Source organism: Entelurus aequoreus, linkage group LG04 (genome assembly GCF_033978785.1).
Source record: "Entelurus aequoreus isolate RoL-2023_Sb linkage group LG04, RoL_Eaeq_v1.1, whole genome shotgun sequence".
Classification (NCBI taxonomy): Eukaryota; Metazoa; Chordata; class Actinopteri; order Syngnathiformes; family Syngnathidae; genus Entelurus; species Entelurus aequoreus.
In genome coordinates, this window is record NC_084734.1 from 83,161,952 (window position 1) to 83,176,823 (window position 14,872).

The 14,872-nt window shown below is 39.1% G+C and overlaps 1 protein-coding gene across 1 annotated transcript in view; it reads left to right on the plus strand.

Moving 5' to 3' along the window:
• Positions 1-14,872, plus strand: part of atp10b (ATPase phospholipid transporting 10B) — a 69,918-nt gene that overhangs the window by 41,258 nt on the left and 13,788 nt on the right. The window contains exons 10-14 of the mRNA XM_062045874.1: positions 4,637-5,132; positions 5,215-5,315; positions 6,436-6,562; positions 6,634-6,818; positions 13,208-13,475. Coding sequence (XP_061901858.1) covers positions 4,637-5,132; positions 5,215-5,315; positions 6,436-6,562; positions 6,634-6,818; positions 13,208-13,475 — 1,177 coding nt within the window. The remainder of the gene's footprint in view (positions 1-4,636; positions 5,133-5,214; positions 5,316-6,435; positions 6,563-6,633; positions 6,819-13,207; positions 13,476-14,872) is intronic.

The window sequence follows — 14,872 nt, forward strand, 5'->3', positions numbered from 1 at the left end:
AAAATTGAACTTTAGTAAGCTAACCGTATTAGCATGTGTTGCAATGTTAAGATTTCATCATTGATATATAAACTATCAGACTGCGTGGTCGGTAGTAGTGGCTTTCAGTAGGCCTTTAAGAACAGCAGGTGGGAACAATTGGGCCGTTTAAGAACACATCATGAATTTGAATGGACTCCTCTTAGGAAATCACTTAGGAAGAAAGATAAGAGGAAAAGTTAGGAACTCATTGCTGAATGGGACCCATTGTCCCTAGCTCTGTGGTTTGAAATCACAAAACTCTTTAACTTTAACAGCCCGGTCACTAGAAAGATTAGGAAAAATTTAAATCAAATCCACTTTACCTTGTTGGTTAATCTTCTCGGGTGTGCAGCGGAAGGGGGCGCAGGCAGTGTCGACAACGCTGTCGATACTTCCTAAATGTTTCAAACCCCACATCACTTGTCCATTCCTTTCCTTTCGCTCATATTGAACAAGCAAAACTAGAAAAATGTTTTTGAAAGGCTAAGAAAAACACTTAAAAAGCAGCACTGCTGTGCTGACTGATTGAGTAGCGGCGATCGATCAGCCCACCCACAAGGGCTGTGCTGCAGGCACACAATGGGCAGATGAAACGTTCTTACACTTAGATAAGATTGGCACAACAACACATATTTTATTTAGTCTGTAGTTCATGAAGTGAAATTTTTGTACAAGGAGAGCTTCGTAAATCGAGGTTCCACTGTATATGCTTTTGTCTTATTTTCCATGCTTTGCGAATAAAATCAGAAAAAAATGCTCTCTTCGGTAAAACCTACTGAAACACCAACAGATGATGATCACTTAGCTAAAGATAGTTGGTCATATATTTTTTTGCACAAAACAAAGTTGGTAAAAGGTCAATCTGTTTCAGGATACTGTTCAACCTCAAATAGGCTCAAATTATGAACATATGTCCCAAATGTCACCATGACAAAACTTTTATTAACTTTACAGGCAATGGTTGGACTAAATTAACCATTTTTAACAGGCCCGGCCCTAACCAATCTGGCGCCCTAGGCAAGATTTTAGGTGGCGCCCCCCCACATCGGCAGTGAAGTGTATATACTCACAAGAAACCGAATAGCTTTGTCTTTGACCTTTTTTTTTACTTAAAGAAAGCAAATTAACAATCAGAATAGTTAACAAGATTTAAAAAAATATGGATAAATAAATGAATACAAAAAATTAAAAATGAATATATGAAATACAATATTTTTTACATACATAAACACAAAATAAAACGTGTCAACAAGTTGCATAAAATAAATTAAAAATACAATATAAATAAGGCACTGCACAAAACAAGATATCAAACCAGTATGACTTTAACAACTATACTACAAAAAAAGGGGATCTTACAGAGTTCTCTATTTGTGCTTTTTAATATTGCATTAACTAGAATAACTTACAAATTACTGTACACCAGGGAGTACTGTAATTACCTAACGTTACATTGTTATTTTCCATAACAATTTAGCCCCCTCCACAATATTAACCCGACGTTAAAACAGAACTAGCTATTTATTGATTAGCAATTGCTGAATCATGTAACATTAGCTTAATGCTAAAAAGCCAGGTTACTATCACATTCTGTAACAGACAAATAATTTCATGTAGGCTAACGTTACCTACCTGCTACCTCTGTCTTTTTCTCGTTTCTCCTCTTCTTTTCTCTTTTTTCTTCCCTGGGCACCTGACAGTTTTGGCCGTTTTGACATCTTGTGTTGATTTTTTGATGTGGTGACGTCCAAAAAGAGTCATGATACGGGAAGGGAGGGGGCGCACCATGCCGAGGGAGGGGCATCGTAATGTTGTAACAAATAATATTTATATTAAATAGGCTTTAATTTGCATTTTAATTAACGTGTGATTATTTTTTGTATTTAGAAATAATAGTACCAACTTTTTTTTTTTTTTTTTCTTTCCTCCAAAATTTGTGGCACTGGCGTGGCGCCCCCTGATGGACGGCGCCCTTAGCATTTGCCTATACGGCCTATGCCACGGGCCGGCCCTGATTTTTAATTATCAAATTTATTTAAAAAATATAGATTTTTAAAAACTAAATTACAAAAAAAACAATGCTTAACTGCAATAGCAAATCAATAAGTTACGTAAATTACATTTCTGTATGATTTTTTTTCATTATAACCAGAATTTCTTTCAAGTTATAATTTTATATACTCTGATATACTTTGATGTATTGTACACTACATTTTAGCGTTCCTTTTTAAATGTTTGCCTAATTAATAATCATATTTTGGGGTGCCACTAAATTTTTCAATTGCTTAATTTTTTAAGTAATTTTAGGCTAAAAAATCTCATTAGGCAAAATTCAAAATCAACTACCGATATTCAACTGACTGTTAAGTTAAGAGTTTATATGGGAGGTACTCATAAAAACTGATTAAAAAAATAGTAGGCAATGCTAAAATAAATAAAGTTTAAGTAAATTGATATTACATAATAATATTAAGATATGTTTCTTAAATAAATAGCTTGACCACTTTAGTCATAATGTTTGCGCTTAACAAACGTTTCTATGACTACAGCTCCAGTCTTTTTCTGTTTGTTAGATATTCTCGTTACTGCTACAAGTGGTGGAAAAGTGTATTACAACTGAGTACCGCTGCGGCCCCTACAGACCACAGCTGAGAAAAAAATATTTTTGGCAGTCCTCCATGAGGCGCTCGCGGCCCAACAATCGGACCCAGCCCTATGGTTTAGAGACACTGGTTTATATGATTGAACCATCTTGCAGGTTTAATTTAGGTTAATGCTTCTGCAGGAATGATTGGAATATTTTTGTATCCGAGCAAAAATATATAAACAAGACGCCTCACGGATTGGCCGGATCTAGTTAAAGCTGTCCGACATGTTACTGTGCGGCAGTCATTTGTCATGACTGCCGCACAGTATCACTGAATGCCGTATAACTTGATTAGTTTTTCATATTTTTGATATGAACTACAGTACATCATGTAACTGATCCAAAAGGAGAATATATACGACAGTGTCCCTCCATGATTGCTACTTTAGGTGTGCTACTTCAATAATTATAAATCTATGAATAATACGGTTGTTGACAGCCACATAAATAAGCAATTTCTTCATAAAACACAACGCTCTCGCAATGACTAACTGGTTAACGGGACAGTCCTGACTGCCGTAAGACGGCGGCCACGCTGACCTAACGAAGCACCAGACCAGTGGTTCTTAACCTTGTTGGAGGTACCGAACCCCACCAGTTTTATATGCGCATTCACCGAACCCTTCTTCAGTGAAAAATATATACCGTATTTTCCGGACTATAAGTCGCAGTTTTTTTCATAGTTTGGGGGTGCGACTTATACTCAGGAGCGACTTATGTGTGAAATTATTAACACATTACTGTAAAATATCAAATAATATTATATAGCTCATTCACGTAAGAGACTAAACGTATAAGATTTCATGGGATTTAGCGATTAGGAGTGACAGATTGTTTGGTAAACGTACAGCATGTTCTATATGTTATAGTTATTTGAATGACTCTTACCATAATATGTTACGTTAACATACCAGGCACCTTCTCAGTTGGTTATTTATGCCTCATATAACGTACACTTATTCAGCCTGTTGTTCACTATTCTTTATATATTTTAAATTGCCTTTCAAATGTCTATTCTTGGTGTTAGGTTTTATGAAATAAATTTCCCCCAAAAATGCGACTTATACTCCAGTGCGACTTATATATGTTTTTTTCCTTCTTTGTTATGCATTTTTCGGCCGGTGCGACTTATACTCCGGAGCGACTTATAGTCAGAAAAATACGGTATATATATTTTTTTCAAATTCAAGACAAAAGTTATATGTTTTTTTGGTCTATTCTTGGTGTTGGGTTTTATCAAATAAATTTCCCCAAAAAATGCGACTTATACTCCAGTGCGACTTATATATGTTTTTTTCCTTCTTTATTGTGCATTTTTCGGCCGGTGCGACTTATACTCCGGAGCGACTTATAGTCCGAAAAATACGGTATATATATTTTTTTCAAATTCAAGACAAAGTTATGTTTTTTTACTGGTGCACAAAATGAACCGTGCATGAACATCACCTTGTTCAAAGAACAAAACCAACACAGTGCATAAACTCACAACAAATTACACACCTGCAAATCAGTGGGACTTCTGCTCTTGCCGTATCCGTAATACGCCGATAGGGAGAAGTTTTTATTTACATGATGAGTCGGCTCTACCAAACCCCTGAGGCCCTGGGTTCGATCGAACCCAGGTTAAGAACCACTGCACTAGACCCACCGACTCTTTCAGATTTTACTGAAGACTCTTGGATATTGCTCTTGTCTGCAGACTAAAGTTACGAATCCCCCGGATTGTGATGCTTTTGTGTGGATATAAAATATTGTAACTTTTGAAAGGATGATGAGGAGGTGGTCGATCAACAATCACTTTATTATGATGAAAAATCATCAGTTCTCAGTTCTCACTTCTTTTTAAAATGTTGTAATAATTATATCATCTATGATGAAGATACAAAACAAAGTGGCTGGGTCTTAGCCACATGTAGAATTTGTGTGGTTGGGAGAACATGAACATTTCTTTGTTTTATATTCTTCCAGACAAATGAGTATGCAAGTTCCGTCCAGTCATCGAATCCACTGGACAACTTCTCCAACCTTTTGAAGAGAGCGGGTTCAGTTCGCAACATATTTGCCTCTAAAGCCAAAAAGGACCGAACCTTCTCGGACAGTTCTTTTAAAGAGGAAGATCGCTTTAACCCCTCCCCAAAAGTGGACGATTCGGGAGTTTTCACATCATGTGGGAGTGAGCAGCCCAGCACGGTGTGCTATGAGGCAGAAAGTCCAGACGAGGCAGCTTTGGTGTATGCCGCCAAAGCGTATGGCTTCACTCTGCTGAGCCGCACCCCCGACAGTGTGACTGTGAGGCTGCCGTCTGGCCAGAAGCTGGTTTTTGAGGTTCTCGACACGTTGTCCTTTGACTACAACAGGAAGAGAATGTCTGTTCTTGTGCGACACCCCATCACCAAGGAGTTTGTGCTGTACTCCAAAGGTGCAGACTACGCTATCATGGAGCTGCTTGGTGCACCATATGCTGGTGAAGACAGTTTGTCAATGCCCATGACTTCATATTCTAAATGAAAATCTGAGAATATTTATTTGTGTCACAATATTTCCAGAGCATCTCAGTGGAAATCAGAGGGATATTGTTGCAGATACCCAATATCATCTTGACTGTTACGGTAAAGAGGGCCTGCGTACGCTTTGCTTCACGAAGAAGGTGCACATTCACGAAGATGATCAATTACTACTACCGTATTTCCTTGAATAGCCGCAGGGGCGCTAATTAATTTAAAACCTCCTGTCACGCCGGCGTTTACCGGAAGCCTGCGGGATGGCTGTGCATGCGCTAATTATTTTAAAACCTCTTCTCACTCCGGCGTTTACCAAAAGGAATGCGGTAAATTTAGGCGTGCGCTTTGAGTGTGATGTAAGCATACCATCATGAAAAGCACATTTAATAAAACAAAACGTTATTATGGTCTTACCTGTACTTATAAATGGAGTCCATTTGCAGCTCCTTCTGACCAAAAGCATCGATAACTTGTTTATAGAAGTCTTCCTTATTTTCTTTCTTCAGTTTTAAAAGTCTCTCTGTCTCGATGGAGATATTCCTTTAATTATTACCTCCTGCTTCGATTGAAAGTCCAGTTTAGAAAACTGTTTTATTTTAGATACCGGTATGTAATCCTCCATGTTAAAAGTTCAGGCGAGAGGAAAAAAAAGACGATCTGTTGCTGCGTGTTGTCACTTCTTCTGCAGTACCGGAAGTCGCAAGAAGGATCACTAGCGCCCTCTACCACCAGGAGGCGGGAGTCATTTAATGACTCATACCATATTTGACACACGCAGCTACGGTATATTAATAAAACATAGCTGCTTACTGTTCTTTTTAGCATACCGTACCGGTATTCAATAGCTTGGACCTTAAATCCTACTGAATAACTCTTTATCTTTTTTCCTTTGTGCGATTGCAAACTACTGAAATCAGCTTCCTCCATTTTGAAAATGAGGACAGGTAAATCGTCACTCGTGACGTAACGAATTTGACCCGGCGGAAGTTCTAGACGTATGCTAAATATTTTGCGAAACGAGTTTGACCCGGCGAAAATTATGGACATGCGATAATAAAATTAATATTTTGCGAAACGAATTTGATCCGGCGTTAATAATGAACCGGCGATAAGGCCAAGCATGCGTTAATTATTTTGAGAAACGAGTTTGACCCGGCAGTAATTCTAGACGTGCGAATACTATATTCCCTGCGCCAATTCAAGGAAATACGGTATGTTTGTGTCCTGCAATGACAACAGCTTCTTGTCGTCTTGCGTGTGCTGCAGGTCGTGAACGCCAAAGACTACGAAGACTGGCGCTTGAGCAGACTGAGAGCTAAGGCTGCCATCGACGGCAGAGAGCAGCTCATTACGGACACCGCTGTGCAGCTGGAGACTAACCTCACCCTGCTGGGTAAAAAAACATCCGCCGTTAAACATACATTTGTGATGAGCTCTGTCTGTAAATCACATGTCTTCCTGCAGGGGCGACAGGCATCGAGGACCGTCTACAGGACAACGTTCCAGAAACCATCGTGGCACTGCGGGAAGCGGGAATCAAGGTGTGGGTGCTGACTGGAGACAAGCCGGAGACAGCTGTCAACATCGGCTATGCCTGCAGGCTGCTAGAAGACGAAGACCTGGTGATTAACATGAGCTCCAAAAACAAGGTGAGGAGGCACTTATCTACACTTCTCACCTACGTTGGTGTAATGTTCGGCTTCTTGTGGCATTTCTTTCCCTTTAGCCTGAGTGAAGGGGGTTTAAACATGTCAACATGAGTACAGACACACTTCTTAAAGGCCTACAGAAATTAAATGTTTTTATTTAAACGGGGATAGCAGATCCATTCTATGTGTCATACTTGATCATTTCGCGATATTGCCATATTTTTGCTGAAAGGATTTAGTAGAGAACATCGACGATAAAGTTCGCAACTTTTGGTCGCTGATAAAAAAAAAGCCTTGCCTGTACCGGAAGTAGCGTGACGTCACAGGTTGAACGGCTCCTCACATTTCCCCATTGTTTACACCAGCAGCGAGAGCGATTCGGACCGAGAAAGCGACGATTACCCCATTAATTTGAGCGAGGATGAAAGATTCGTGGATGAGGAACGTGAGAGTGAAGGACTAGAGGGCAGTGCAGGACGTATCTTTTTTCGCTCTGACCGTAACTTAGGTACAAGGGTTCATTGGATTCCACACTCTCTCCTTTTTCTATTGTGGATCACGGATTTGGATTTTAAACCACCTCAGATACTATATCCTCTTGAAAATGAGAGTCGAGAACGCGAAATGGACATTCACAGTGACTTTTATCTCCACGACAATACATCGGCAAAACTCTTTAGCTACGGAGCTAACGTGATAGCATCGGGCTTAAATGCAGATAGAAACAAAATAAATAAACCCCTGACTGGAAGGATAGACAGAAAATCAACAATACTATTAAACCATGGACATGTAACTACACGGTTAATGCTTTCCATGCTGGTGAAGCTTAACAATGCTGTTGCTAACGACGCCATTGAAGCTAACTTAGCAACGGGACCTCACAGAGCTATGCTAAAAACATTAGCTATCCACCTACGCCAGCCCTCATCTGCTCATCAACACACGTGCTCACCTGCGTTCCAGCGATCGACGGAGCGACGAAGGACTTCACCCAGTCGGCGGCCCGGAGACGGAGGAAGTCAAGGTGAGGTCGGCGGCTAGCGCGTCTGCTATCCATCTCAAAGTCCTCCTGGTTGTGTTGCTATAGTCCGCCGCTAATACACCGATCCCACCTACAACTTTCTTCTTTGCAGTCTTCATTGTTCATTAAACAAATTGCAAAAGATTCACCAACACAGATGTCCAGAATACTGTGGATTTTTGAGATGAAAACAGAGCTTTTTGTATTGGATTCAATGGGGTCCGAATACTTCCATTTCAACGATTGACGTCACGCGCATACGTCATCATACATAGACGTTTTCAACCGGAAGTTTAGCGGGAAATTTAAAATGTCACTTTATAAGTTAACCCGGCCGTATTGGCATGTGTTGCAATGTTAAGATTTCATCATTGATATATAAACTATCAGACTGCGTGGTCAGTAGTAGTGGGTCTCAGTAGGCCTTTAAGAGGTCCATCATGACCATACTTGCCAACCCTCCCGTTTTTAGCGGGAGAATCCCGATATTCAGCGCCTCTCCCGACAACCTCCCGACAGAGATTTTCTCCCGACAAACTCCCGGTATTCAGCCGGAGCTGGAGGCCACGCCCCCCCAAAAAAAAGTCTGCCGCAGCTGCGATTGGACCTGACCAGCCTCCGGGTACAAGTACTGGAGTACCAATTGCTTGCCAGGGAAGATCTTCCCCAGGAAGCAAGGATTGACTGGTTTTGGGCCATGCTAGGGAGAGATGGAAGATTCCACACTCTCGTGCATTTGATGAAAGCACTTTTGTGCGTGCCACACAGCAATGCATCATCAGAGAGGGTGTTCAGCATGGTTAGAAAAATAGTGACAGAGAATAGAAAGAGGATGGACAATTCAACCCTTAACAAAGCATTGTACTTTCAAGTACAACAATGAGTAGATGAGTGTTGTGTGTGTGTGTGTGTATATGTGTAAATAAATGAACACTAAAATTCAAGTATTTCTTTTATTTATATATATAATAAAATAAATATATATATACATATATATATATATATATATAGCTAGAATTCACTGAAAGTCAAGTATTTATATATATATATATATATATATATATATATATATATATATATATATATATATATATATATATATATATATATATATATATATATATATATATATATATATATATATATATATATATATATATGAAATACTTGAGTTGGTGAATTCTAGCTGTAAATATACTCTCCTCTTAACCACGCCCTAACCCCCCCCCCCCCCCCACACCTCCCGATATTGGAGGTCTCAAGGTTGGCAAGTATGATCATGACCATTTATTTAGTTCTGAATGAATTATTCATACAGTATTGTGACGATATTTTAAATAATTCTATGCTTCCTCAGTGCAAAAAGTCAGGCCAATGACGGCTTGTTATCGAGAACCTGAGAGCCTTGACTTTAACCGGATCAAACACAACTGAGATTAACCACAAAAAAGCACCAACGTAGATACATTGCGAGTGTAGTATTTGCAAGCTATTACAACTGCAGGGCGCAGCAAAGCTACAGGTTAACATAAAGACTTAAAGGCCTACTGAAAGCCACTACTACCGACCACGCAGTCAGATAGTTTATATATCAATGATGAAATCTTAACATTGCAACACATGCCAATAACTTATAAAGTGCAATTTTAAATTTCCCGTGAAACTTCCGGTTGAAAACGTCTATGTATGATAACGTATGCGCGTGACGTCAATGGTTGAAACGGAAGTATTCGGACCCCATTGGATCCAATACAAAAAGCTCTGTTTTGATCGCAAAATTCCACAGTATTCTGGACATCTGTGTTGGTGAATCTTTTGCAATTTGTTTAATGAACAATGAAGACTACAAAGCAGAAAGCTGCAGGTGGGATCGGTGTATTAGTGGCGGACTACAGCAACACAACCAGGAGGACTTTGAGATGGATAGCAGACGCGCTATCCCATGCTAGCCGCCGACCGCATCTATGATCGGGTGAAGTCCTTCGTCGCTCCGTCGATCGCTGGAACGCAGGTGAGCACGGGTGTTGATGAGCAGATGAGGGCTGGCGTAGGTGGAGCGCTAATGTTTTTATCATAGCTTGGACGAGGCCTCGTAGCTAAGTCAGCTTCAGTGGTGTCGTTAGCAACAGCATTGTTAAGCTTCGCCAGGCTGGAAAGCATTAACCGTGTAGTTACATGTCCATGGTTTAATAGTATTGTTGATTATCTGTCTATCCTTCCAGTCAGGGGTTTCATTTCTTTTGTTTCTATCTGCATTTAAGCCCGATGCTATCACGTTAACTCCGTGAGGTCCCGTAGCTAAGTTAGCTTCAATGGCGTCGTTAGCAACAGCATTGTTAAGCTTCGCCAGGCTGGAAAGCATTAACCGTGTAGTTACATGTCCATGGTTTAATAGTATTGTTGATCTTCTGTCTATCCTTCCAGTCAGGGGTTTATTTCTTTTGTTTCTATCTGCATTTAAGCACGATGCTATCACGTTAGCTCCGTAACTAAAGAGCTTCACCGATGTATTGTCGTGGAGATAAAAGTCACTGTGAATGTCCATTTCGCGTTCTCGACTCTCATTTTCAAGAGGATATAGTATCCGAGGTGGTTTAAAATACAAATCCGTGATCCACAATAGAAAAGGGAGAAAGTGTGGAATCCAATGAACCTTTGTACCTAAGTTACGGTCAGAGTGAAAAAAGATACGTCCTGCACTGCACTCTAGTCCTTCACTCTTACGTTCCTCATCCACAAATATTTCATCCTCGCTCAAATTAATGGGGTAATTGTCGCTTTCTCGGTCCGAATCGCTCTCGCTGCTGGTGTAAACAATGGGGAAATGTGAGGAGCCCTTCAACCTGTGACGCCACGCTACTTCCGTTACAGGCAAGGCTTTTTTATCAGCGACCAAAACTTTATCGTCGATGGTCTCTACTAAATCCTTTCAGCAAAAATATGGCAATATCGCAAAATGATCAAGTATGACACATAGAATGGATCTGCTATCCCCGTTTAAATAAAAAAAAATAATTTAAGTAGGCCTTTAAGATCAATAGTGTTACAGCAATCCTGCAATCTAATTGGTGGATGCTCGACGTTTTACATGATAGCAGTTAGGAATGGCAAATGCAACGATTAGAACAGGTTAGGAAAATACTGTAAATCCTGTCTCTTTATTTATTTGAACAGTCATGTAGCTGCAAACTGATAAGCCACAAAACAAATCCAGATTTTTAGAAATAAGCCCAGCATTACACTGTTCATCATGTGACCGCAGGAATCTGGGATGTCCAAACTTTTTCCACCAGGGGGTCAACCTTTTGTTTATTAAACTTGCTAAAATTCATTCAAAATAGGTGAAACTCAACTAAGCATTTTTGTAACAGAGTACACAGCAAGTAGTTCCATCAGTGCTGTCAAACGATTCAAATGTTTATTCAGTAGATCATTTATATTAAATGTATAGTAATCAGTGTTTCATTTTGCATTAACAAGGAGACTCAAAAATAAGCAATGGTAAAGGTGTGGAATAAACACATTTTTAATAAAAACTGTATGTTGAAGTCTGTTGTTTTAAAAACAAACATGTATTAATTCTTGTGGATCTTATCCTTTTGAGGATCAAAATGAGTTGCCAGAGATGTTTCAAAGATTTGTGGATGAGGAAAGTGAGAGTGAAGGATTAGAGTGCAGTGCAGGACGTATCTTTTTTCGCTCTGACCGTAACTTAGGTACAAGCTGGCTCATTGGATTCCACACTTTCTCCTTTTTCTATTGTGGATCACGGATTCGTATTTTAAACCACCTCGGATACTATATCCTCTTGAAAATGAGAGTCGAGAACGCGAAATGGACATTCACAGTGACTTTTATCTCCACGACAATACATCGGCGAAGCACTTTAGCTACGGAGCTAACGTGATAGCATCGTGCTTAAATGCAGATAGAAACAAAAGAAATAAACCCTTGACTGGAAGGATATACAGAAAATCAACAATACTATTAAACCATGGACCTGTAAATACACGGTTAAGCTTTCCAGACTGTCGAAGCTTAACAATGCTGTTGCTAACAACGCCATTGAAGCTAACTTAGCAACGGGACCTTACAGAGCTATGATAAAAACACTAGCGCTCCACCTACGCCAGCCAGCCCTCATCTGCTCATCAACACCCGTGCTCACCTGCGTTCCAGCGATCGACGGAAGGACGAAGGACTTCACCCGATCATCTGTGCGGTCGGCGGCTAGCGTCGGCTAGCGCGTCTGCTATCCAAGTCAAAGTCCTCCTGGTTGTGTTGCTACAGCCAGCCGCTAAAACACCGATCCCACCTACAACTTTCTTCTTTGCAGTCTTCATTGTTCATTAAACAAATTGCAAAAGATTCACCAACACAGATGTCCAGAATACTGTGGAATTTTGAGATGAAAACAGAGCTTTTTTGTATTGGATTCAATGGTGTCCGAATACTTCCGTTTAACTACTGACGTCACGCACATCATACATAGACGTTTTCAACCGGAAGTTTAGCGGGAAATTTAAAATGTCACTTTATAAGTTAACCCGGCCGTATTGGCATGTGTTGCAATGTTAAGATTTCATCATTGATATATAAACTATCAGACTGCGTGGTCGGTAGTAGTGGCTTTCAGTAGGCCTTTAAACTACGAGACACTGATTGTCCGTGATTTTAAAAGTCACCTAAACATTTGACCTCATTTATATCATAAGCGAAGGTCAAATCATTCTGAGAAAAGTTAAGGTGTCAGGTCAGCCATTACTGCCACTGCAAAGGATGGGGCTATTTATAACAAGCTAATCCAGTGTGATATTCCCCGGTATCAAATATTGCCATCCGTCTCTTACCTGCTCAAAGTGATACACTGGGAGCCTTCCGGAACTCACATTATACTCGGCATGGATGATCGATGGAGTGAGTCCCCGCCAATACAATAACGAAGCCTTCCATATCTAATTAGCAGCCTAATATTGAGTCCTCACAGGAAATAGCTCTCCTCCTGTGGTCCAGAATGGAGCCTTATTGGTTCTACTATTTTTTACCAGCAATGACCACCCCCCGGGATGCACTCCTGCAATCATCACATCGCAAGTAGTATGACATTTTGACTGCATAGGATTGATGAAAACAAAACAGGATGTGACCCATTTTTCATCATGTTTTGGCTCAGGGGCTGAATTCTTATACAGATGGCCTTGTTGTTGCTTGTCGTCAGACTTCATGAACATGACTCAATATTGTGTCGTTCATCAGCTTATACCACAACCTGACTATTTGCTTCTTGCGTGTTCACTGCACAGGACTTATTGAATTGCGAATGAGAATATTATTCAAGTAAAATGTGTGGTTTTTTTCTCTTTAGATCGCATGCACTTCTATCCTGGACTGCACTCTGGAGGAGGTAAGGAGGTACGAAAACGACCCTCGTAATGTGGATACAACCCCAGACATCTCTCTGGTGATCGACGGACGTACCCTGGCCATGGTTCTGTCGCCGGATCTGCAGGGCCGATTTGTGGAGTTGGCAAAGCGGTGCCGCTCTGTGCTCTGCTGTCGAGTTACGCCCTTGCAGAAGAGCGTAGTGGTGAAGCTCATCAGGGAGAATCTCGGGGTGATGGCGCTTGCCGTCGGTAAGATAAAGTCAGCAATTTTCAGATCTTTGGACATTCATGTGTCAAGAAGTTATCCTGTTGAACTAGCTCAGGATATTGTTCTTCTCAGAGTTCTTGTTTTTGTTGGTATGCTCATGGATTACTTAAATAGACAACCAAAGTCATCATTAACACTGAAAATTATTTGGCACTTGCCAAGATTAAATAAATAAAAATCTATAGTATTTACTTATTTTGAGTCATTAAGTTTACATTATAATCTTGATTTTTAGCAGGAATAATAATATTTTTTATATTGTAGTTTAAAACCGGTGGAAAATTGAGGAAAATACCAACTCAAATAAAATGTTTCAGTTTTCCCCACATATAAAATCTTGTTTAAGATTCTGCAACATCCCAAGGATGCCTAATTTAAGAATTGCAGGTTGAATAATGCTTGTTTTCAGAATATAAAATATATGCATTTATGTGTGTGTATATATATATATATATATATATATATATATATATATATATATATATATATATATATATATATATATATATATATATATATATATATATATATATATATATATATATATATATATATATATATATATATATATATATATATATATATATATATATATATATATATATATATATATATATATTAGGGCTGCAACAACTAATCGATTAAATCGATTAAAATCGATTATTAAAATAGTTGCCGATTAATTTAGTCATCGATTCGTTGAATCTATGCTATGCGCAGAGTTTTTTTTGTTTTGGTTTTTTTTAACTAAAAAAAAAAAAAAAAATTTTACTTTTTTTTTAATGAACCTTTATTTATAAACTGCAACATTTACAAACAGCTGAGAAACAATAATCAAAATAAGTATGGTGCCAGTATACTGGGTTTTTTTTCAATAAAATACTGGATAGGATAGAAATGTAGTTTGTGTCTTTTATCCGATTATTAATCGATTAATCGAAGTAATAATCGACAGATTAATCGATTATCAAATTAATCGTTAGTTGCAGCCCTAATATATATATATATATATATATATATATATATATATATATATATATATATATATATATATATATATATATATATATATATATATATATATATATATATATATATATATAGGGACGGCGTGGTGAAGTTGGTAGAGTGGCCGTGCCAGCAATCGGAGAGTCGCTGGTTACTGGGGTTCAATCCCCACCTTCTACCATCCTAGTGACGTCCGTTGTGTCCTTGGGCAAGACACTTCACCCTTGCTCCTGATGGCTGCTGGTTAGCGCCTTGCATGGCAGCTCCCGCCGTGAATGTGTGTGTGAATGGATGAATGTGGAAATACTGTCAAAGCACTTTGAGTACCTTGAAGGTAGAAAAGCGCTATACAAGTATAACCCATTTATAT